Raw genomic sequence first — 25,554 nt, 5'->3', positions numbered from 1 at the left:
TGTTTTTACTTCTGTGAAGCTGGAACATAATTGACCTCATGTCAGCACCAATGAGGACTCTCTGCTAACGCCTGTCAGTAAACAAATGAATTATGAGTCAGCTGTGATTAATGGAGCGTCTATAGCCTGCTTTCTCTGAGCCTAATAAAAGACTGCCCAGAATAAAGACCAGGTTCTCTAGTGCTTATTGATTTTCTGCTTCTAATTGAAAACACTTTTAATGAAATGTATCATTACAAGCTGCTTCTTCATGGAAGGATAACCTTGACCATGTCTACAAATAGGACAAAAAATAGGCAGTGTTAGATATGCTTAGTTTATTATGTATCTAATTGTAATATTTGTTACATTTTATTTTATTTTTGTTTTGAAATAGAGCTATGAAGAAGTATTTTCCCTTTATAAAGTGCTGTTTTTTTTTACTTTTTCATTTACGTAAATTTAAACAAATCCCAACATCACACAAAGATGATCTTAGTAAAAACAAAATGCGTTTGTCCAATTATGGTTTTATCTATCAAAGTAAAAAGAAAAAAAAAAGTCCAAACCAGTCGGACTCGATGTGAAAAGGATCAGGGACCTCTAAACCTAAAAACCTTTTGAGGAAACAACTAAGTTTCCCTTCACTGTGGAGGAATTTTGGCCAGTGAAATTCAGCCGCACTGGAGGGTTTCCAACATTAAGAGGAAATGACAATCTTTTAAATGGCACTTCTCAAGAAAAAAAATGAGGTGCTTAACAAGAACAAAAATAAAAAAAATATAAAAGGATTAAAAAATGTGAAGAAACGGAAAGTGAATAAGACAGAGGTAACAAAGGCAGATTTAGGAAGATCTGAATGAGGAGATGGTAGTGATAAAACAACAGAAGGGCTTGTTTAAGGTCAAAGTTCACATTTTTCGTCAGGATTTCCTGATGGGAACATAATTTATGGTTCCATTAATTACAGCAAATTGTTAATATATTTAAGCAGCAAAGCATTCTCAGACCATCACACTACCACCACCATGTTTGACTGCTGGTATATTTGTTTAAATTCTAGTTGTAAATTTAAACTTCATGATGATTTTCAAATATATAAAAAAATCAACTTTGTATTTTTCCCTTAAAATGAGCTTATGCTGTATAGTGTAAACATCCCATAGCTTTAGAAATACGTGCTAATGGGCTGTTGAACTATTTATTTAAAAAAGGCAACTTTTATTTAGAATTTCTTCTCGGTTGAAACAAACTTGTGATTATTTTAGTTCTGCCCTACCTTCGATCTATGTCTATCTATTTATTTTAGTCACGTGAAGCCTTTGTTGTAATTGTGTGTCCACAGGGGGCAATAGTGGTCCTTTTTGAATTTTTGAATCAGGAGAACATTCTTATTAAGTCTGCTCCAGCCTGATGTTAATAAATAGACCAAAGTTAGGTGCGGGGAATTATTTTAGCTGAAGATAGGTTAGTTGAAACAGCAATGGTTGGGGTGTATTTTAGGGTTAGGTAGGACAGCATCCCTCTGTTCTTATATAACCGCTCCGTTCCCGGTTATTGTGGTGGTGCCGTGGCTGTTTGGCTTTGTGACCTCCTGGTCCAGTTCATGACAGATTCCAAAGGTGGCTTTGAAGGATCTGCCTTCCTCCTCATCGCCCTCCCCTCTTCCTTCGCGGTACCCGGGTTCAGCACCGTGGACAGCTCCCAGCCCCCAAACCGCCGCCCGCGGTCGGCTGCTCAGACGCAAGTAGGACGCGGAGGGATCCACCGCTCTCTAAACACATGAAAAACTCTAATTCGGTGGATTTATCCCCTTTTTCTTTTTTAACATCGAAGCCACGAATGTGACACAACCGAAGATTGTTCTGTGGAGTCAGAAGCTGAAACCATGATCTCACGATATAAACCGGTAAGTGCTCCGAGCGCCTCTTTCTTTGTGGGGGAAAGCCCGCTGCTCGCTTCCTGCACTGTGGGATTTTTCTGTTTAAACCACGTGGGGAAAATACATAAATCTTCCAGTTAAACAAACATAAATTCATAGAGCAGAGCCAGGTCAGCGGATCACTGCGAGGTCTGTAATTGGACCATTGATCACTGGTGTAAATCATATGAGTCAAACATGGACTGTGCAGGTTTTTTAACACTGGCATCAAATTGTCACAGCAAATACATTTTAAGACCCGTAACCCTGCCTTTACACATGCACTCAAACAAATGGTGCAAATCACTTTACTTCAACACAAATGCTCTTATCTGCTCAGGCAGTTCTAACCCAGAGGATTTAAGACCACATTACAATGGTCGCTATTTTTGGTGCTGTTTTGATGTTTAGGTTACTATAGTCCCTGTAGCATCACTAGCGCATGTACGTTCACCTTTATTGTTCTGTCTTTTACTCCAGAAGCTGATTTTCTGATTCTCTTTGTTCATGTCTGCTCTCTATCTGTTGCTTTAACCCACTCAGGGTCATTCATGGATGACTCCGGTGTGTTAACACAGAGTGTGTGCTTTTTTTTCTTTATAAAGCAGCACTTTATTTTGAAACGGATATGTTGGCAATCGCGAGAGGAAATGGGTCATCCCTCGTCATTCCTCCCATCATTCTCCATGTTGGGTATTTTCAATAAAAATAATTGTTACTTCCCTTTTTTACTGTACATTTTCATTTAAAGTAATAATAATAATAATAATACATTTTATTTCAAAGCGCCTTTCAGGACACCCAAGGTCACTTTACACAACACACGTAATAAAATACAATAAAACAATAATAAAACCCAAAGAAGAAAAAACAGAGAGAAACATTTCAATAAAATCAGAGGTTGTAGGCAGATTTAAACATGTGTGTTTTGAGTTTTGATTGGAAAAGGGTAAAACTGTCGATGTTCCTGATGTCTGGGGGAAGTGAGTTCCAGAGTCGAGGAGCAGAGCGGCTGAAAGCTCTGCTCCCCATGGTAGCGAGACGGGCAGAAGGAACCGCAAGATGGATGGAAGAAGAAGATCTGAGTGAACGGGACGGGGTGTGAATACTTATAAGGTCTGAGATATATGGAGGAGAGAGGTTGTGGATTGCTTTGAAGGTATGGAGGAGAATTTTGAAGATGGGCCTGAATTTAACTGGGAGCCAGTGGAGCTGCTGGAGAACCGGCGTGATGTGGTGAAAGGAAGGGGTTCTGGTGATAATACGGGCTGCTGAATTCTGGACCAGTTGCAGTTTATGAAGGAGTTTGTTGGGGAGACCATAAAGAAGTGAATTGCAATAGTCGAGACGGGAGGTGACGAGGCTGTGGACGAGAATGGCGGCAGTGTGAGGGGTCAGTGAGGGACGAAGACGGTTTATGGAACGTAGATGGAAGTATGCTGACCGAATTAAGTTATTAATGTGAGCCTGAAAAGAAAGGGAGCTGTCGAGAATGACACCCAGACTCTTGACATGAGGTGAGGGGGAGACTGTGGCACTGTCAATAGTTAAAGAAAAGCTGTCAGATGTTGAGAGGGTGGAGTTAGTGCCAACTAGAAGAAGTTCAGTTTTATTGCCGTTGAGTTTGAGGAAATTAGAGGTGAACCATGATTTGATTTCAGAGAGGCAGAGTGTAAGGGAGGATGGTGGGAGAGTTGAGTTGGGCTTACTGGAAATGTAGAGCTGGGTGTCATCTGCAAAGCAGTGAAACTGGATATTGAATTTGCGGAAGATTTTGCCGATAGGGAGGAGATATACTATGAAGAGGAGGGGCCCCAGGACAGAGCCCTGGGGCACACCTGACTTGACTGGGGAGGGTTCTGAGGTAAAGGATTTTAACTGGATGAACTGAGTGCGGCCAGTAATGTAAGATTGAAACCAGCGGAGGGGGGTGTGAGTGATGCCTAAGGAATAGAGTCTATTAAGGAGGATGGGATGAGAAATGGTGTCAAAGGCCGCACTCAGATCGAGGAGAATAAGAATAGAGATTAAACCAGAATCAGCAGCAATGAGTAGGTCGTTAGTGATCTTAATAAGTGCTGTTTCTGTGCTGTGGTGGGGACGGAAGCCAGACTGAAACTGTTCATAAAGGTTATTGCGGGTGAGATGTGAATGGAGCTGAGATGCAACAGTTTTCTCAAGGACTTTGGAAATGAAGGGAAGATGGGAAATGGGACGGAGGTTATTGAAATCATTGGGATCTAAACCAGGTTTTTTTAGAATAGGGCTGACTGAAGCGGATTTGAATAGGGATGGGACCGTACCAGAGGATAGTGAGGAATGAATAATGGCTGTTATAAAAGGGAGCAGAGAAGAAAGGCAGGATTTAACTAAAACAGTTGGAATAGGGTCCAGTTGACAGGTGGAAGGTTTGGATTTGGTGATGTAATCTAATATTTCTGAGGGATGGGGAAGTTCAAAGGAGGAGAACGGAATGGTGGGTTCAAATAAATCAGGAGAGGGAGGGGAGGAATGAGGTAAAGAGAGATGGATTCTATTGACCTTCTCATTAAAAAACTGAAGGAGAGAGTTACAGGTTTCTGAAGAGTAAAGATGGATGGGTAAGGAGTCGGGAGGCTGAAAAATGCTGTTCATGATGGAAAATAATGTTTTAGTGTTGCTGGAGTTGGACGAGATGAGACCGGAGTAATACTGAGATTTGGCATGGGAGATGGAGTCCTTGTAGAGAGAAATCTGAGCAGAATATAAGTCTTTATGGATGGTGAGACCGGTTTTCTTGTAGAGTCTTTCAAGCCTCCGGTTGGTAGCTTTCAAGGAGCGAAGGGCAGGGGTGAACCATGGAGCAGACCGAGTAAAATATACAGAGCGGGATTTGATGGGAGCAAATGAATTAAGGATAGAAACCAGACCGTTATTGTACTGAATGACAAGATCATCGGGAGTAGAGGACAAATTAGGGGTCAAGGTGGCAAAACTGGAGGACAGGGAGGCTAGATCAATGTCCTTAATATTACGAAAAGAAATGATACGTGGTGACTTGATGATGGAGAGACGGAGGGGAACAGAAAAGGAGATGAGGAAGTGGTCCGTGAAAGGGAGCGGGTCAGCTGTACAGTTGGAGGGGGTCAGGCCGGAGCAGCAGATTAAATCCAGGGTGTGACCTTTAATGTGAGTGGGAAAATTGGCATATTGATGAAAACTGAGGCTGTCCAAAGATGAGGAGAAGTCTTTGCTGAGGGGGAGGGCCATATTGTCCATATGAATATTAAAATCACCAAGTAAAATTACATTTGGGGAAAGGGCGGACAGATGGGATAAAAGAGCAGAGAGTTCATTTAAAAACTCAGGGCTGAACTTGGGGGGACGATAAACAGTGACAATTATTGTGGGGGTCGGGCCGGAGAGTTGACAGGCGAGGCATTCCAGAGTGGTGAGAGGAGGAAGGTTTACGGGAAGGACCTTCCAAGTCTCGCGATACAGTATCGCGAGACCACCGCCGCGGCCCGACCCACGGGGTTTGGAGAGGTAAACAAATCCGGGAGGAGTACAGTCATTGAGTTGTGAGAAATCGCTGGGTTGTTGCCATGTTTCGTTCAGACAAAGAAAGTCTAGCTTATGGTCACTGATGGTATCTTGGAGGAGATGTCCTTTACCAGAGAGGGAGCGAATGTTGAGAAGACCAAAATTAGCAGTGCGGAAGTCCCTGGCGACAGGAGCATTAGTCCGACTAGCCAGCCGGGCTAACACGCTGGAGTCGGCAGCTCGGCAGGTATTCCTGGGTAGCCGCCGGCTAGTCGTGGACCAGAAGGAGGGTATTCCTTTGGAGCCGTCGAGATGGAGGTTCCGCCGGGACCCCCGATGGATATACCGACGGCGAGGCTGGAAGGTGATGTCGGGGAAGAGGCACAGAGCTGGTGGTGGAGATCCGGAGTAGCGAAAGCGGAGGTTGAAGAGCTCCGCCGCCGAGTACTGGAGAAGGCCATCCACGGACAGAAGAATGAGCGACAGGATGATCCAGGCCAGTGCGAGGCACACAGAAATCCTGCTGGACCACATTATGGAGTGGAGCAGGGAGGTGGTGATGTGCAACCAGAACGCAAGCTGAGCAGGTAGGTGAAAATGAGTTTTCACCGACACAGGGATGTGACCAGGGTGAAAAAGAAGAAAAAAAAATACAAAAAGTTTGTTTGCCAGCGAGCAGCGGCAGCGAGACGCGCCAGCGTTCACTCAACCGGAACCGGTAAAGTCCCCATAATTAAGCTTTTTAAATCTCTTGCTGTGGTTTTTATACATTTTATAGACTGTAACTTGCTGCACCTGTTGCCATTCTCATCCCCAAACCTCTAATCTTGTATATCCAATTGATTATTTGGATTTCACACCATCTATAAAAGAGGTTGCTCACTTCAGAGGTCACACCTTAGATTAAGTGCTCTCATCTAGTTTTGCTCTTTGCTCTCTTGAATACACCTACCAGCAGCTTCTCTGCTTTCATGCCTGCACTGAGGGATAATCTCAGTCATGACTCCACATCTAAAACCTGAACCAGAACCTTAAAGCCTGCCTAAATCGGAACATGTGATAACACAACCTTAGAAAAAAAGACAATTTTGGATCAATTTTCAAAACAAATTCCATTGAAAAACTTTAAAATATAACCCACCACCTTTGAAATCTAAATGGTAATTTATCAGAAAGCAGTTTGACTGATGACCAAACTCCAAAACGTAATTTCTTTCTAAAGTTGTGGAGGAGGTATATTGTGCACAAATCATGATAATCGTGTCTTAACAGCTTCAAGGATTGTTTCAGAGTATCTCATGAAATATGAAAAACTGCAGCTGACGATGAGCACAGACTAAGGAAAACATCTTTAGTTCTTTTAAATTAAAATGTTAATGTTAAACATAAAATTTCCCCTTGAATCATTTACAATCCTGGGTGGAATTTGGGGTTTGATTTAAATGAATCACACCTATACCACAGAACCTTGCTGCCATTCTGAACCATCACCAGTGGTGTGCCACAGGGTCGAGTCTTCGGATCCCTTCTGTTTCTTTGCAAGTAGTTCTATACAGATAACACTTTAATGTTTGTGTATTTAAAATTTACACACCTCAAAATACTTGCTCATTTCACAACTTGTCTTTTTTGTAATTGAACAGCATCAGATGCTCAAGGTTTCATAAATTATTTATGTCTTGACTGTTTTATAACTGACACAGAACAGTAGAACATATTGGGGAAAATGAACATTTTAACACAATAGTTACTCACTGAGCTTGTTGTATGTTTACCTGTTTCCTTTTTCCATTGTACACCAGCATAAATGTGACATAAGGAGCTAATTGATGTGCTCTGGGTGTGAGTTTACATGGCTACCACTGATGTGAATTTCTCTTGCTGAGTAAAAATAACTCTTCAGCTCCTGTTGACATTCAGACTCTCTCTTATCCCTGTAAAACACACTGATTGTAATTAATGACCTTTAAAATCCTCTTTAGAGTCATTTACACACTGAAAGGTGAGAAACCATGGTTTTCACAGCTTGCAGGCTTTAAAGTCTAAGCAAAAACGACACTTACATTGACTTAACATATTAAGTTTCTTAAAGTTTCCATATCAAGATGGAAATAATTCAGTTAATATCACAACCATCTCTGCAGCTGCTCATGCTTGGAGACCTTTTTGAGGTTATTAGTCTGGATTTACTTGTTCAGATGTAAACGTGCAAAATATTTTTATAATCAAATGATGAAACTCTTTTCAGAAATGAACCAGGAGTCAATTCCTCAAACCATTTGCAACCTAAACAATGAAAATGTTGTTTGACAGAGCACCAGTCGACACCCCAGCGGTGATGCTATACTCTGTATGTATGGCACGCTGGGCTGAGAGATTCCCAAGCAACTGAGTCTGAGTCTCTCTGCTGGACAAGCCATGTGACACCAATTCTAAAATTGCCAAGAGATCCCCCTGTGTGCCAGAAAATAATGAAAGAAAATAATTTAGTTCATCTTGGATAACCAAACGTCTGGCCTAATAAACTAGCCAGGATCTTTTTGCTTTAAATCTTTATTTATTCTCATAAAAGCACATTTAGATCATCTCATGAAATATGAAAAACTGCAGTTGTATCGTTAGTTCTTTTAAATTTAAGTAAATGTTAAAGTTTCCTCTTGAATTGTTTACAATTCTGTGTGGAATTTAAGGGTTTAATTTAAATAACTCAAGCTTCTAAAACAGAACTTTGCTGCCATTCTCAACCATCAATGGCTCAGCTGACCCGTGGTGTGCCACAAGGTCGAATCTTTGAACCCCTTCTGTTCCTTTGCAGGTTAAGGTAATAGGGTTTGTTACCAGCCCTATACAGATAACTTTTTTATTCTCAACAAAAATTGTATCCAGATAATCCTTTAATTTTAAGGTAAAATCCAGAAGAACTTTGATTGTATCATCTAAAAGAGAAGCAAATACGAACAGGTTTTAGTTGAAAAAGCAAAGCTGGTGCAAAACAAACATCTGGAATAGTTTGTTGTTATGATAAGAAAAGTTTTGCTTGCATATTTCTAATGGAAAGACATCAAGAGCATTTTTATTTTTTTGATGTTTGGATCTAAAGCATCATGTTTGTACATCTGTGTGTGAGCTCACATGATCGTAATGTATTTTATCTTGTACACAGCCTCCACTCATGTATGTGGTCAGCATGTAAACTGCTCCTTACACTGAGTTTATCTCCTGATCACATGAGGGTAAACATGAAATACATTAAGTGTGATTATTTTAGCCACAGAGAAAAAGGTCTGTGAGGCTTCCTCCAGTTGACAGATGGATTAATAAAATTGTCTCCCATGTGGGCCTGACCTGATCCATCTATAAGTCAGCAGTGAGCGGGATCTCTCCCAATTGGACCAGAATCACACATTCACCCATCTCAGGAATTCATGAATATTTTATTACATCTTAATTAACATGCTCAGCCCATTTCATCCAAATAAAATGTCAGAGAGACAGGTTGAGTAAAACAAGAAAATGTGCTGTTTTGATTCAGCTCCTCAGCTCTAGCGCATGCTTCTCACGTACCTCTGTGTGACGTTTGCAGTGTTCATCCAGAAGCCTACCCCCGATGTCTCTTTCCTTCCTCTCTCTCTCTCTCTTCGTCGTTCCCTCCTGCCTTCACCTCCTACATATACGGCTCTGTTGCTTACACCTTCAGGCCGCCTGCACACTCTGCCCCCCCTTTTCCCTCACCATCCAAGGTCGACTTTGAACTCTCGTTTCTGAAGAGACAGGAATAGCAGGTGCACTGCAGAATGCCGCTACAGCTCGGTATGTGTGTCCGTTTGTGTGCACGAGCACTGTGAGTGTGCCTAAATGCATTCTGGTGGAGCTGTGCAGCGCTGTGCTCGAGCAAAGACTCCGGCTTAGAGGATGTCTGCAGCATGCAGGCAGGCGGGATGCAGATGGTTCTCACCAGGATGGGGAAAGCTGCTTAGACAATCAAAGAGGAGAATGATCCGCTACTGCTGAACCCGACTCTGACTCTGTCTCCAGTTTTTATCTAGAGCTGATATTTTGGAACTGAGTTAGACAACAAGGAGGTCACTTTGGGAATAACCGCTGAAGACGCAGCCTTGGGTTGCTTTTGAAACAACGACATGCTCTGAACACACCATCTTCTTGCCTGTCTCCTCTCTGTCTCTTCCTCCTCCTCATCTCCCTGCTCCCTGCAGAGTCCCAGCTCCACCATGTCCTTGGCGTTCTGTGGGAGCGAGAGTAATTCATCGGCGTACAACGTGGACAGGGGTGTTCTGAACAATGGCTGCTTCCTGGATGCTCTTAATGTGGTCCCACATGTTTTTCTCCTCTTCATCACCTTTCCCATCCTCTTCATCGGTGAGTCTGGCAGGGAGTTGAGATTCCCAACCTGATCACACACACCATCCTGCACAGGACACACTCCGCACACACACGCCAGCACAAGTTGATCGACCAACTCTCAGCACCCTGCACATCTGCCCTAGCTATTTTATCTCTTTCAGTTTATTTACATTTTAATTCTTTCCATGTTTTATTTCTCTTGAAGTCTACAAACCTCAGTGCACTTAATTTATTTCTTATTAATGAGATTCTTTGGCTGTGCTTCTCTTTTTCAGAGTTAAAGCACGTATAGCTCTTGGTGCAGCAGAATGTCCGGATGTTTCACCTCTCATTAACACCACATTTTTTAACAGCTGATGGGATGTTTCATGCTTGAACTTTTACAGAAACATGCACACAGCTCATATGTTATAATATGTGCTGCAGCGTGAAGATCTGCAACAGTCAAAACTGAAAAAGTCTTTTTTTTAATAGAGGTGGAATCTATTCTGAAAGCATCCTAGTCACAGAGAACTGACACACTGGAATAAAACGACGTGACTGACTTGCAATTTGCAGGCAAATGTGATACTTCTGGTGGTATGCACTGTAGTGCAGGGAAGCAAAAATGATGCTGGTGTTGGTTTACGCCTCGCCGTCTCACCTTTCTGGCTGCTGACCGTGCTATTAGTGTTGTCACTGTAGTGTAACACAAGTGTGAACACAATTTGCTGCTACACGCTCTGGCTTCTTCATCTGCTCTCCTTTAGTGTTCGTTGTATATCTGTGGTAAAGGTTGCGTCATTTACTTGAGGAGCTTCAGAATCAAATATTCCTAGCCAAGTGAGGAGGGGACAGAGGATGTCCCCCAGAAGGACTAAACTGTATTTACAGGATGTGGGAGAGGTCATCTACAAATCTAAAGGTCACTTGTTTGATCCCTGGTCTTCAAAGCGGCCTTAAGCAAGATGCTGAGTCGCATGCTGCTTCGTTTGTGTTCTTCTGTTTCTATTTCAACGCTTTACTAAAGGTAGATATGTACAGTGCCACTATCAGGTTCAGCAATTGTACCTTGACATGTCAACTGCACGTGTCCTCCAAAGCATCACCAGGTGTTGGCTGGATGAGGCTTAATCAGCTGGTTTTCCATCTGCTGGAGCGGCCACACCCACCAATGTCAGATGGTCTCTTAGGGGGAATCCTAGGTGCGTGAAAGCTGCTAGACTCCGTCGCTCCAGCTGATTGACCTCTGGACTAGTTTCCTCATCTCAGTGGCTTCTTTTGTAAGGATAGATGCTGATTGATCATTCTTGTGTTTAAACTAACAGTGTGTAAATGTGTCACGGAGGCTTTCTGAGGTACGAGCAAACAGAGCACACCCCATTGTGGACAGTGATGGTCCATATGAATGCACGTATAATAACTAGAAACAGGAATTTAAGGATGGCTGACTCATGCTGCCAAAACAGGCAACTTATGAATAAATGTAGAAATACATAATTATAACATTTATTTGCAGATTTATGTGCAGCTGCCGCCACATCGTAGCTCATACCCACCAGCGTGTGAATGTGTGTGTGTGTGTGTGATTTACTGATTGTGTTGTAAAGTGCCTTGGGGGGTTGTAGAACCCTAAAGCCTGGGGCACACCGGAGGCAGACGTGCCGCGTCGCACCCGCTGTTCTGAGAAGTCAAGTGGTCACACAGGACACGCAGCGCTGCTGAGGGCTTCTTGGAAAGTCGTGCGATAGTCACAACATCACGTGGGACTTGAGAACAGGAAGCCGGAAGTGACTCTATTGTTTATACTTGCCGTCATGTTTTGTGAGATTCTAATTCATTAAAAATGAATAGAAATGAATATGTTATTTATTAGAATATTTTAAGATCAATAGTACTTTAAAGTTATCAAAACTGCAACTGGGTTTGTGACGTAAAGCCGTTCCGCGTTTTGTGTCTGTTGTAAAGTAAAGTAAAAGGCAAGCTTCCTCTATCGGCGTCTTTAAATCTCGTCTGAAGACCCCCTACTTCACTTATGCATTCAATCCCTAATTCCATAACTCCTTAGCTCATCCATTGTCCCTTCTAGACAATTCAATTTTAATTTTGTGTTTTTATATTCTGGTTTTATTTGCTTTTACTGTTAATAGTCTGTTGTTTTATTTCTTTGCTCCTTTTTACATTTTCCATTTACCTGACTATTTTAACTTGTGTTTTCTTGCTTTTTTTTTGTGCAGCGCTTTGTATGGTTGTAATGCCGTGTTGAAAGCGCTATATAAATAAAGTGGTATGGTATGGTATGGTATGGTATGGTAAGTACTCCACCATGTTGTAAACAGCTGCAGCACGTGAGATAGAACTGGCGCTTATCTTCACCTCTCTCATTAACTATAATGGCTTCTAATGTAAATTGTGGCACAGCGTGGGCACGGGCGCAATGCGGTGTGTCTGTGTCCGGTGTGCCCTAGGCTTAAGAAGGCACTATACAAGCACAGGCCATTCACCATTTATTTGTATCTAATTTTATTTTGTGATATATTTATTTATATATTTACTCATTTGTTTATTTCTAATTTTCCCCAAATTGATTAATTAATTGCCTGTATTGGCAGGACGAGTCCTCTATACTTAAAGTGGAGGTTAAAACAAAACAAGCACCTCCTAGTGACAGGTTTCAAGTTGCAGCATTCTCCTTTTCATCTTCAAATATAAAATTTTTTATGTGTTTAGCTGTTTTTGCACTGGAAAAAGTGATTTCTAAGAAAGTGAAGTCTAATTTTAAACAAAAGTGACTTGGCTAGAAATTGTAAAATTAGCAAATAATCAAAATTTAGATTCATAGCGACTTTGAAGAATAATAATCATCATTATCATCAACCTTTATTTATAAAGCACATTTAAACGGCGACAACGCCAACCAAAGTGCTGTACAAGACAATACATCACCAAACCAGATACAGCAAGATAAAATAGATAAAACAAATAAAAATTATATAAAAAAAAACATGAAAGCACAAGGGTTAAACAGTCTCAGCCAGGAAGATCAGGGAATAGAAATATGTCTTCAAACGTACTTTAAAAGTGGGAACAGAGGGGGCAAGTCAGACCGTCAGGGGGAGTTGGTTCTGAAGTTTAGGTGGACAAACTGAAAATGCCTGTTCACCACGGGCCATATAGCGGGCAGGAGGGACAAGCAGAAGGTGCTGGTCAGAGGACCTCAGGGTTCGCGCTAGAACATGGGGACTCAAAAGATGTGCCAAATAAGAGGGGGCTATTTCATTAATAGATTTGTAAACCAAATGGAGAATTTTGAACTTAACACGAAACCGAACTGGAAGCCAGTGTAAATTTGCCAAAACAGGGGTGATATGCTGCCTTCGGTCTATGCCCGTAAGAAACCTTGCGGCAGCATTCTGAACCAGTTGGAGGCGTACCACTGAAGAGGAGGGAATACTGTATACAAGAGAGTTGGCATAGTCCAGACGGGACGTTACAAAAGCATGAACAACTGACTGAAGATCTTTTTTGTTCAAGACAGATTTTAGTTTGGCCAGCCGGCAAAGATGAAAGAAACACGACCTGACTACCTGATTTATCTGTGCATCCATTTTAAAAAAAGGGTCCAGAGTGACCCCCAAATTTGTAATTGTCAGCTTCATCAAAACTGACAATGAAGAGGTCAGAGATGGCTCCACAGCCGAGGGGGAGCAGGGGGCAAAGAAAATAGCCTCCAGTTTGGAGCTGTTAAGATGGAGAAAATTAGCCGAGAGCCAGGACCTGACTTCACTCACGCAATCAGTCAGTGGTTGCACAGGGTCAGCAGATTTTAGGGCCACATAAAGCTGACAATCGTCAGCATAGAGATGAAAATTTACCCGGAATTTTCTAAAAATGGCTGCCAAAGGTAAAATATATAGATTAAAAGAAGCGGACCTAAAACGGACCCCTGGGGAACCCCACAAAAAAGGGGTGCTATTCTAGAGGTGCAATTCCCCAGGGCAACGTTAAAACATCTGCCATTGAAATAGGAGCGGAACCACTCTAAAGCTGTTCCACGAATGCCACTTAACTGCTCCAGTCTCTGTAATAGGATGGTGTGGTCGACAGTGTCAAAAGCGCCAGATAAGTCTAAAAGCAACAATAGCACACGAGAACCAGAATGAGAGACAAGCAAAATATCGTTAAAAACACGAATAAGGGCAGTCTCAGTGCTGTGGTGAGGACGAAAACCAGACAAACAAATATCTAAAACATTGTTGGACTAAAGGAAATTAAAAATCTGGATGAAAAACCATCTTCTCCAACAATTTGAAGAGGAAAGAGAGCTTCTATCTATATTAGCTTTTGTTATTTTACAGTTATATATTTTAATCCTCCAGTGTTTCCTCTGCGGAGCCCTCTGCCTTGGGGCCGGTGGTCAGCGGCGGCGGCTGGGGCGCTCCTCGGGTAGTGCCCGGGCAGTGGTGGGGGTTTCTGCCCTCCCCCCGGGCGTCATGGGCCGGTGTCTTGGCTGCTGCTGTGGATCTGTTACTGTCAGGGCAGATGGCTCCGCTGATGATGTGTCGTTCATTACCTGACCCATCTGAACTCAGCCTGTTGTTTACTCTGTTGTTCACATGTGTTTGTGTGTGTGTGTGTGTGTGTGTGTGTGTGTGTGTGTGTGCGTGTGCGGGTGATTGTATGTCCACCTTGGAAGTTGGGTGCGGGAGGGGATCTATGGGGCCATTTTAATCTGTGAAGCACTTTGAGTTGCATTTTTTTGTATGAAAAGTGCTATATAAATAAAGTTGATTTGATTTGACTTAGACATAGGGCAATAATTGTTCAGTCAATAGAGTCCAAGCCTTGCTTTTTTAGAACAGGCTGGACCACCGCATGTTTAACCTCCTGGGGAACAGTCCCCATCCTAAGGCTTGCATTAAGGATCTCCAGGATCGGCTGAGCAATTACAAGGAAGACTTCCTTCAGGAAGCGAGGGGGCATAAAATCACAAGGAGAGCCAGAGGACTTCATAGCAGCCACTGTCTTCCATAGGGAGGAAGAAGAGATGGGGGAAAAACGCTCAAAGGAGTATAATGGAGAACAACAGGGGCTTCTGGTAGAGAGGGAGGCAGAATCTGAGCCCTAATTGTGGCAACTTTAGAGATAAAAAATGCAAAAATTGGGTGCACCTTTCCTCAGACGTATTAAGCAGAGGAACGTTGGGTGACAAAACTGCAAGCAACTTCCACTTACCCCATTGACAATTTCTTTTATTCAAAACAAGAAAATTTGGATCGTGTTTAATGAAATTTACCTTGTTTTAGGTGCTTTTTTTTTCAAGAGAAGAATTTATTTGATTTTAAACAAGAAATAAGATAAAAAGTCAAAAGATGTGGCTTTTTTACTTTCTTAAAAATCTTTTTTTTTGCAGTGTGGTGTTTAAAACCTGGATGACATCCCCCAACATTTATCAGTAACAATAAAAAAAAGGTGGCACTAATAAAATCTATAAGTGTGAAGGTAAGAAGATCATTAACTTGTAATGTCTGTGTGATCTGCGGGCGTTCTTCCCTCGTCCCGACCATTCTGAGCTGATGGGCTTTCACTAATAGCTTCACCACTAAAGACAAACCTCAGGGGGTGTGAAACCTTTTCTGCTCACCTGACAGAAGCTGTCAACAGAAAGTCCTGGTTATGTACAGAAAGATGCACTCCAATGTGCGCTGGAGCTATGCCAGGTGTTGATCTGTCGGTGTTTGTGGCGGCTACTGGCGTTAGGCGATACAGTCCAAATAAAGACTGGATGGATAGATTAGGATGCACCAGCACACTAGCCTGGCCTGCCAGACTCCTCCTCTGTTTAATTCTGCACAGAGAAAGGGTCTGGGAACTCTCCTATTCTAATAACCCCGCCCCCTGAGAATTCTAACCGAGCCAATCAGCGCTGAGTAGCGTACGCCACACACCACAACGCTGAGTTTGTCATAAACATGGCGACTGAAGTGGAGTTTGCTGCGGCTCTTTACTCTGTTCTAAATGACTTGAATGACTTTAAAATGTATGTTTGTTTATGTGTATATGTAGTGGATACGTGTGTATATCTATATATGCATGTACATGTATATATGAAGTATGTGCGACCATATGGGCATGCGATGCACTTTAATGTTTATATGTATGAATAGGTATATGTACAAAAATCCTTTTGCTTTTTGAATTATTATTACTATTAATTTTTTCTTTTTTCTTTACAAATTGAAGTCTAGTTAGGTAACCAGTCAAGCAATTACTTTGTATAGGCTAATTTATAATTATTGTTATTTCAGTGGATAAATGTCATTTTAGTTAAAAAGGGGCAGAAAACATAAGTTTTCTTCTTTCTGTTCCCTTTTTATTTTCTTGGTTTGAGATACCTCATTTTATTGTTAGTATTGTTTTTTTTTCTATTTTAATAATAAATGAAATATATAATAATAAAAAAAACACAAGTGGAAGCGCTAAAAGCCTTTCTTGTAAAGAAAGATGTTTGCGCTGTCGCCAGTCGCCTTTTTTGACTACAGCTGAAAAACTGCAGCGTTACGCGGTACAGTCGGCTTTTCTGTCTTTTTTCTGATTGGTTATTTTTAAGCTGCCTAGTCCTGCCCCTCATGTGCCTCTGCCTGTGAGTTACCATACTCTTTGTGCAGAATGAAACGGGGACGAGTCTGGCAGGCCAGGCCACCATCACACCTCTGTAAGAGTATTTACTCTGAGTCTGCTTTAAACCAAACCCCTAAACAAATCCTGGTTACATTAAAAAGAATTTGAAGCATTTGCTCTTATTTGTCTACAGAAGCAGTATTAGAATATTTTAAGTGGATGTGCACACATAATTTATTTAAAAGTTTGACTTCATGTTGACTTGAATTACAGCGAGGAGTGCTTGAACAGAATGAATTAATTTGCGTTCATGAAAAAGAGCTGAAGAAGAAGAGCTGCACTTCAGATCGAGTCTGTTTCAACACTTCAGAGTGAGACAAGCTGGAAAAGGTGCCAACAGCACCAGAGTTCCTTACGTAACTCCATCAAGGAGAGACTAGCTCTCACACAGGCTAAATGAATGATACACATTGCACTTTGATGACTCAGCTGATGTTATATCAGGGTGCGTACAGAGGCCAACATCTGTCCAAGTGAAAACACTGAGGTGGTTACAGCTCTGAGAAGAGCCAAATAAAAGGCTCAGGCTGGCAGCCATGGGACTACTTACTTAGCTTTGCCTGGCCAGCATCACTCTGTACTTAAAGTGATAATGAAACAAGCCGAACTTTGAAAATGACTCTGGCCTGCTGCCATCTTTGTAGTTTATCATCATGACCGTAAATCATGCATCTTTCTCCTTGTGTCAGTTTATGATGAAACAAGAGGCATCAAGGGTAAAGGACAAGGTTGTTTATCAGAATGTGGATTTAACAGCTTGAGACTCGAGAGCCGTTGTGTTTAACATTTATCTTCAAAATGTGAAAAACGTCTATTATATATATAATTTAACTAAAGCTTGATATGTTTCTCTGTTTGAGGTTGGGGCAGCCAGAGTTCAAAGGTCCACATCCACCACAGCACCTGGCTTCACTTTCCTGGACACAACCTGCGCTGGCTGCTCACCTTCGTGCTGCTCTTTATCCTCGTCTGTGAGATCGCAGAGGGCATCGTCTCGGATGGGTATGGAACCCTGAGCTAGCATTAGCGAGAGGCCATGGGGCCAGATGCTCTGTTAGAGAGCCACACTCATAAGAAACTTCACAAACAACATTACAGCAGCGATTCAGACCCACTCTGGATCCCCCTTAAAACCACCCCTGAAGATCATGTTGAATTTATTTACATATTTTGATGTTTTACGTTATTTTTAAGTATTGTAATTAGTAGAAATGCTGCCAGATTCAGAGGAAATTCGTGACTTTTGGTCTGGTTGTAAAACAGGGATGTGTTCAGCATTTTGTGCCACAAAATTGAATTTTTTTCGTGATTCTTCTTTATTAGTGTGCATTAGTAGTTCCTCAGAGGGATTTTATTATCTAATCAAACACTGCGATCCACCACTGATGGAAATTCAATCCAATTAGCTGCAATTGGCACTTCCCAAGCCACCACTCATCATCAGCATCAGGTTTCTTATCAGATTTGATCCGTCAGTCGCTCTGGGATAGAAACCACACAGAGTTGAGGATATTTTATTATTTTTATGATGCAGATGTCAGGACTGAAAGACCGAAGGACTGTTTGGAAACCTGTTTGAATGGTTCTTAACTTTTATGTCTGGATTACTTGAAATGAAATCACATTTAGCAAAAAGCTTCTAATCTTTTACAGAGGATGCTTGAATTCAATGCAAATCTTTAATTGAATTACTGACAACAAATCAAATAAAGAGAAACATAATTTTACTGCAGACAGTTTCGCATCAGATGTGTTTCTGCGCAAGAGCGGATTTCAAACCTGGCGAAGGTTTCAGTTGGAGGTTTCTTTAAACCGATTTTCTGCAGATTAGGATCCATAATAAGTTTAACAAACCCCAGATGAGTAAATGTGTTCCTATCATACAAACCATAGCATGTGTCAGAAGGTTTATTCATGCAAAGAATAATGTAGGTAATAAAAGAAATATTTCTGCAGAAATAATGTAGAGAACAAGTGAACCAGTTTCCTCTAGGGTAACAATTCATGCAAACTCTTATTGACAAACCTTCATGTCAACATCAGTTGTGCATTATTTGAAAGTTATGATTTAGAACATTTTAGCTGATTTTTATGATTAAATAACTGCCAGCAGCTCAAACCGCTACATTTGTCACCATGAAGCCTGGATCACTTCTGACTGAAGCATTTTTTTTCTGCTGGAGTATGTTTATGTTTATGTATTTAGCAGACACTTTTGTCCAAAGCGACTTACGAGTGATAACCGGCATGTTGCCCTTGAGGCTAGAAGAAGAAGAAAGTATCATTTCTATAGCACCTCAAGATAAAAATCACGAGGCGCTTCACAAAAACAAAAAATGTAAAAATATAAAAAAGCATTTAGAAAATGTTTAAAAATATATTTCAAATGAGCAAAAAGAGACAATTGTGATAAAAAAAATTGTTAAGAAAGAGAGAGAGAATAGGAAAAAGGGAAATCAACAACTAACAACAACAACGTGACATCAATCATGGAGAGAAGGGAACAAGGAGTGGACAGCAGAGAGGGGGCACGGGTGTAGGGAGGGTGAGAAGGGTGTTTTACTTGTGGGTTTGGCATGATGTAGTTCCAATTACATTTGAATTATAACAGAGGCTTGACTTAAAAAAACTTTCAATGAAAGAGGCTCAGAAAAGACAAACTCTTCTCGTTCCTGCATCCTTCTACATCTCAGCTCAGTGTCCTTTAAGAACGAGAGGAAATAAAGACAGTTTTTGTTTTGACAGTAACACTCAAACTGAAATCAGATAGTTTTTTTATTGTGCTGTTTACACAAACTTCATGAATATAATTACTAAATTAAAAAGCAGTATTATAAGTGAGATTTTTTTATATTTGCAGGTTTTATTCTAAAACATTCTAAAATGTGTTAAAAATTATAATTAGCTTTAAATTTTTTGAACCATCCAAATTAAAACTGTAACATTTTGTGTACAATAGGTGATGTAATTTGACACATGGCTGTAGCCTAAGTCTCCTCCCTTTCCGGTCGGCTCATGGGTCCCCGGAAGAACGAATGAATGAATGAATGAATGAATGCAAGTCAATGAGGCAAAAAGAGCTATTTTCTGATCCGGTCTGCCTTAGACCCTGGATCACACATATGTTGTACTTCTATTTAATTGAAAACTAATGATGGGTGTTTCGTCCACACCAGTCATGTACTTATCTTTATCAGCTTGTAAAAATGTGTAATTAGCATGACTACAAATCAGCCATCGGTACATCGCATGTACTACTAGAACAGGGGCTTCCTAGTCGATTTTCAAGAAACGCCCAAAGACCCAGCTCTTCAGAGAGCATGTTCTAAACTAGCACCCTCCCAGCACCTGTCCCGATCTCTACTGCATACTCCATATTTGTTTCCCTCTATGATTGATCTTGCCGCCTCACTGCCACCTAGGACTGACTGAATAGTGTTTGTTGTTAGCCTCAAGGGCAACCTGATGGCTTGATTATCACCTGTAAGTCACTTTGGACAAAAGCTTCTGCGAAATGCATAAACATAAATGACGTCACGTCACAGAATCTCCTCTCCCCTAGCATAGCTGCTACTTACCACATGGTCATTTTCACGGTGGTTCTTTCCTCCTGAAGGAATGATTTGAAGTTTGCTGAACTTACAGCCATTTTTCCTCTGTTTTTCTCCGTGTCTGGTTCGATGACATCACTATGGCGATACGCATTTGTAGTCCTGACCTGGACTCATTTTTACACAAAACCTAAAATAATGTTTCCTCCCATTTGAAAATGAGCACTTTCTTGCTATCAGAATGTATCTTTAAAATTCCCAGACATCACATGTGAAATCCATGGCACAAAACAAGCGGAATTAAAAAAATAGCGTTTTATCCCCATTGACTTGCATTCATGTTTTCATTCTTCCTGGGACACATGGTCCGAAAGTAGATGGGCGTGAATTAAGCTCTTTACATAGTAAAAGGAACACATGTATGATCATACTAATACTGAAATGGAATCAGATAGTGGTCGGATAGTGATTTAATGGTAAAGCTTATTGTTTCACCAATGCACAACGTCTCAGCTGATCACAGCAGGAAGTTCATCCTCCAGCTTCAACTGTGCAACACTTCGCTTTTAGCTAAAAAGCAAGAGTTTATGTATTTTGTTGCCAGCCGGCGCTTCATCCTCCTGCTTCACCAACAGCTGACAGGAAGCAGATGAGGTCATGAGACAAGTGTTTGTGCCCCATTTCCATCGCTGCCAACAAAAAAGAGGCAATGTGCTGCAGCGGTCTTATTTAGTAGCACATAAACATGCCTGAACATCCACTATAGATGTTAAAATGCTCTTTACTCACAGCAGGATTTAATTAGACCCTAAATTGTTTTTATAAACCCGTCAAAAAGCTTCATGTTTTAGGTTTTGTTCTGGTTTTCTGCCTCTTCTATGTTGATTTGAGTGTTTTGGTGATTTATGTCCATCAGTGTTTTTCACAGACAGGAGAGGCTCACAGAAAGCTACTTGGTAGATCAGGAGAGTCTTCGAGCGGGTTCCCAGCATGCTCTCTGTCTCCATGTTTGATGTTTGATGGGACACCTGCTTTACGAGTAGTTTCATCTTCTAAACTAGCACCCTCCCTGCACCCGTCCCCCTCTCTACTGTCCACTCCTTGTTCCCTGCTCTCCATGATTCATCGTGCTGCCTCACTGCCACCTACGACTGACTGGAAATTGTTCGTTGTTGTTGTTGTTGTTACTATTGTTGTTGTTAGCCTCAAGGGCAACATGCCGATTATAACGCTTTGGACAAAAGCGTCTGCAAAATACATAAATACATAAACATCCAAAAGTCCCAGCATCGGTGTTCAAATTGTTACAAATAACTAATCATTTGTTCTTCTTCTAACGTGTTTCTTCCTCGATCTTATTTTCCGTTTTCAGGTTCAGCCAGTCCCTCCATCTTCATCTCTACATGCCTGCAGCTCTGGCCTTCATGGCTGGCATCACTTCTATTGTTTACTATCATAACATCGAGACCTCCAATTTCCCCAAACTTCTGTTAGGTACTTTATTCTCTGATACTTCTGATCAACCCATCTTTATTTTGCTCAACCTGGTGAAGTTTTCTAAGCCTTGGTAATCCCAAACCCTCAAAATAAACACTTACCATGTTTTAAGAGAAATTTTAACCTTGTTTTTAATTTGATATCTAGAAAAAACTCTGGCTGGATCATCAATTTCTTGCTGATTAAATTTCAGATTATTTTAGATGAATGAAAGTGGATAATAAAACAAATCCTGCGTCACTGAACCTGGACATCAGAGCAGGCCCGGTTCCTGTAGAACCATCTATATATTGTGAATTGGCCTCTTGTATAGCCACTTGCACATGGACAGTCCATTATTTTCAAATTAGACTCAGGGTCAGAATCAGAGCAAACTAAGAGAACTGAGATAATGAGACATCTTGCATTTTTAATATAAGACTTTTAGTCTCAGTCTAGTTTCTTATCTTCTTACCCTTCATCATGGTGGACCAGCCTCATGCAAAAACCACCCTGCTGGTGCTCCTAATGTAGTTTTTATTTACTTCTCATGCTTCATTAACTTATCTGCATGCAGCCTCTGATCTTTTACTTCCACTGGACTGGATCTCCAAACTGCCTTTGGCTTCACGGTTTCCATATCACAGCTAGACAGATATTAATCTTCCTATAAGAGGCTCTGGCGCTGACCCGCAAGCTGACAAAGTCACGCCAGAGAGGTTCTTCATCACAAACAAGGGAACTTCTGCAGGGCCAGACTCTGTTCTTTGATCTGTGAGGCTCTGCTTTCATTTCTGGACTTTCAGAGTTTACAGGTGCTGGCCAGTAAATTAGAATATCATCAAAAGGTTGAAAATATTTCAGTAATTCCATTCAAAACGTGAAACTTGTACATTATATTCATGCAATGCACACAGACCAATGTATTTCCGATGTTTATTACGTTTAATTTTGATATTTATAGGTGACAACCAATGAAAACATCAAATCTGGTATCTCAGAAAATTAGAATATTCTAAAGGCCAATGAAAAAATGTTTGTTTCTCTAATGTTGGCCAACTGAAAAGAATGAACATGAAAAGAATGTGCATGTATAGCACTCAATACTTAGTCGGGGCTCCTTTTGCCTCAATAACTGCAGTAATGCGGCGTGGCATGGACTCGATCAGTCTGTGGCACTGCTCAGGTGTTATGAGAGCCCAGGTTGCTCTGATAGTCGTCTTCAGCTCCTCTGCATTGTTGGGTCTAGCGTATTGCATCCTCCGCTTCACAATACCCCATAGATTTTCTATGGGGTTAAGGTCAGGCGAGTTTGCTGGCCAATCAAGGACAGGGATACCATGGTCCTTGAACCAGGTGCTGGTGGTTTTGGCACTGTGTGCAGGTGCCAAGTCCTGTTGAAAGGTGAAGTCTGCATCCCCATAAAGTTGGTCAGCAGCAGGAAGCATGAAGTGCTCTAAAACTTCCTGGTAGACGGCTGCATTGACCCTGGACCTCAGGAAACAGAGTGGGCCAACACCGGCAGATGACATGGCACCCCACACCATCACTGACGGTGGAAACTTTACACTGGACCTCATGCAACGTGGATTCTGTGCTTCTCCGCTCTTCCTCCAGACTCTGGGTCCTTGATTTCCAAAGGAAATGCAGAACTTGCTTTCATCAGAAAACATAACTTTGGACCACTCAGCATCAGTCCAGTCCTTTTTGTCCTTGGCCCAGGCGAGACGCTTCTTGCGCTGTTTCTTGTTCAAGAGTGGCTTGACACACGGAATGCGACACCTGAATCCCATGTCTTTCATGAGTCTCCTCGTGGTGGTTCTTGAAGCGCTGACTCCAGCTGCAGTCCACTCTTTGTGGATCTCCCCCACATTTTTGAATGGGTTTGTCGTCACAATTCTCTGCAGGGTGCGGTTATCCCTAGAGCTTGTACACTTTTTTCTACCACATTTTTTCCGTCCCTTCGCCTGTCTGTTAATGTGCTTGGACACAGAGCTCTGCGAACAGCCAGCTTCTTTAGCAATCACCTTTTGTGTCTTGCCCTCCTTGTGCAAGGTGTCAATGATTGTCTTTTGGACAGCTGTTAAGTCAGAAGTCTTCCCCATGATTGTGGTGCCTTCAAAACAAGACTGAGGGACCTTTTAAAGGCCTTTGCAGGTGTTTTGAGTAAATCAGCTGATTAGAGTGGCAGCAGGTGTCTTCTATATTCAGCCTTTTCAGAATATTCTAATTTTTTGAGATACCAAATTTGGAGTTTTCATTAGTTGTCACTTATGAATATCAAATTTAAATGTAATGAACATTGGAAATACATTGGTCTGTGTGCATTGCATGAATATAATGTACAAGTTTCACGTTTTGAATGGAATTACTGAAATATTTTCAACCTTTTGATGATATTCTAATTTACTGGCCAGCACCTGTATAGTAAACCTCTTAGAGGTCCCTTTCACAAAATATCATGAAACAAAGGCAACGTTCTTCGCTGGTGTTTCTTTGACCAAACTGACAGCTGATTAGCAGATATAAGAAGATTTAATATGCATCGGACCTTAAAGCTAATTCCTTAAAGGCGTGGAATGCTGACAAACAATTTTTAAATGATTATTTCTGATTGTAATCAGCCACTCTGTGTTTTTCATGCTGGCTGAACATGAAAATAGTCTCCTACACCTTTCTCCTGCATTAGCTTCTGATATAAAATAGACGGTGAAACTCTAGGATCAGAAAATCCTGACAGATCTACTACGCTCTAATTTCCCTCTGGGATTAATAAAGTATCTTTGAATTGAATTGAAATGACTTGCAAGCCATTCGATCTTTCTAGAGACCACTGCAAGTGTTCTGATTAAACAAGTGCACCACACCTTTAACCTCCTGGGACCCAAACTGGAATTTGGTGTGATTTAAAAGAAAAAAAAACACCTAGCTATTAGAAATTAGTTGACTGTAATTAAGAGAAACAAAATCACAAAAATTTAATTACAATAAAAATTCTATAAAAATGTTGTCAAATATCCTCAAAAAATGCAACAAAAAGGTACATTTAAGTCAATATCAAGTGCCTATAAATTATGACATAAAGGTCTAAGTAGAAGAGAATACATTTTTAGAGTGCAAGGAACCAATGTCCACATGTGTGGACACAGGGCCCTAGGAGGTTAAATGAAGAAAAAAAGGCTTTTGGAAATAAATTGCATCAAAAATTCAGCTTAGATTTTTCTTTATAATTGTAGAAAATGTATTAGACTCTTGCAGAAACCCGTGAACAGAGTAATTCATAGTTTCCTCTCGTCTTTGTGATTTCCTGTTTGTCTTTTCTTCAGCCCTGCTCATCTACTGGGTGCTCGCCTTTGTTATGAAGACCATCAAGTTTGCCAAGTACACAGAACATGGCATCAGCCCCGGGCAGCTCCGCTACTGCATCACAGGACTGCTGGTGCTGCTGTATGGGCTCCTACTGGCTGTGGAGATCAATGTCATCATGGGCAGGGTGAGTGTGTATGAGAGAGAGAGAGAGAGAGAGAGAGAGAGAGAGAGAGAGAGAGAGAGAGAGAGAGAGAGAGAGAGAGAGAGAGAGAGAGAGAGAGAGAGAGAGAGAGAGAGAGAGAGAGAGAGAGAGAGAGAGAGAGAGAGAGAGAGAGAGAGAGAGAGAGAGAGAGAGAGAGAGAGAGAGAGAGAGAGAGAGAGAGAGAGAGAGAGAGAGAGAGAGAGAGAGAGAGAGAGAGAGAGAGAGAGAGAGAGAGAGAGAGAGAGAGAGAGAGAGAGAGAGAGAGAGAGAGAGAGAGAGAGAGAGAGAGAGAGAGAGAGAGAGAGAGAGAGAGAGAGAGAGAGAGAGAGAGAGAGAGAGAGAGAGAGAGAGAGAGAGAGAGAGAGAGAGAGAGTCAGAAGTGCAGCCAACAGTTAAATAAAACTCGTAGCTAGCATTTATAAAGTGAGGGAAACAATCAGTTGGCTCTAGGGTTGTTCTGGTTCACAGATCTGTGTTTTCCTCTTGAAAAACTGAGGAATTTGCCAAATTTCGAAGTGGATTTCTATTTCTTCTGCAACAATCTTTCATGCACTCAAACTGCTGTAAAACAT

The 25,554-nt window shown here is 41.4% G+C and overlaps 1 protein-coding gene across 6 annotated transcripts in view; it reads left to right on the top strand.

Moving 5' to 3' along the window:
- The first annotated feature begins 1,724 nt into the window (after positions 1-1,724).
- Positions 1,725-25,554, top strand: part of abcc8 (ATP-binding cassette, sub-family C (CFTR/MRP), member 8) — an 86,905-nt gene continuing 63,075 nt past the window's right edge. For 4 of the 6 annotated variants that reach the window (XM_015964892.3, XM_015964890.3, XM_015964889.3 and 1 more), the window contains exons 1-5: positions 1,725-1,888; positions 9,637-9,799; positions 17,305-17,446; positions 21,368-21,489; positions 24,798-24,964. In XM_015964892.3, coding sequence (XP_015820378.1) covers positions 1,868-1,888; positions 9,637-9,799; positions 17,305-17,446; positions 21,368-21,489; positions 24,798-24,964 — 615 coding nt within the window. In that variant the 5' untranslated portion in view covers positions 1,725-1,867. Of the gene's footprint in view, positions 1,889-5,797; positions 6,010-9,148; positions 9,233-9,636; positions 9,800-17,304; positions 17,447-21,367; positions 21,490-24,797; positions 24,965-25,554 lie in introns of those variants that run through there. The other 2 variants (XM_070550439.1, XM_015964891.3) reach the window with 2 other exon arrangements.

The sequence above is a fragment of the Nothobranchius furzeri genome, chromosome 4 (assembly GCF_043380555.1).
Source record: "Nothobranchius furzeri strain GRZ-AD chromosome 4, NfurGRZ-RIMD1, whole genome shotgun sequence".
Lineage (NCBI taxonomy): Eukaryota > Metazoa > Chordata > Actinopteri > Cyprinodontiformes > Nothobranchiidae > Nothobranchius > Nothobranchius furzeri.
This window is presented reverse-complemented; position numbering and strand designations above follow the sequence as displayed.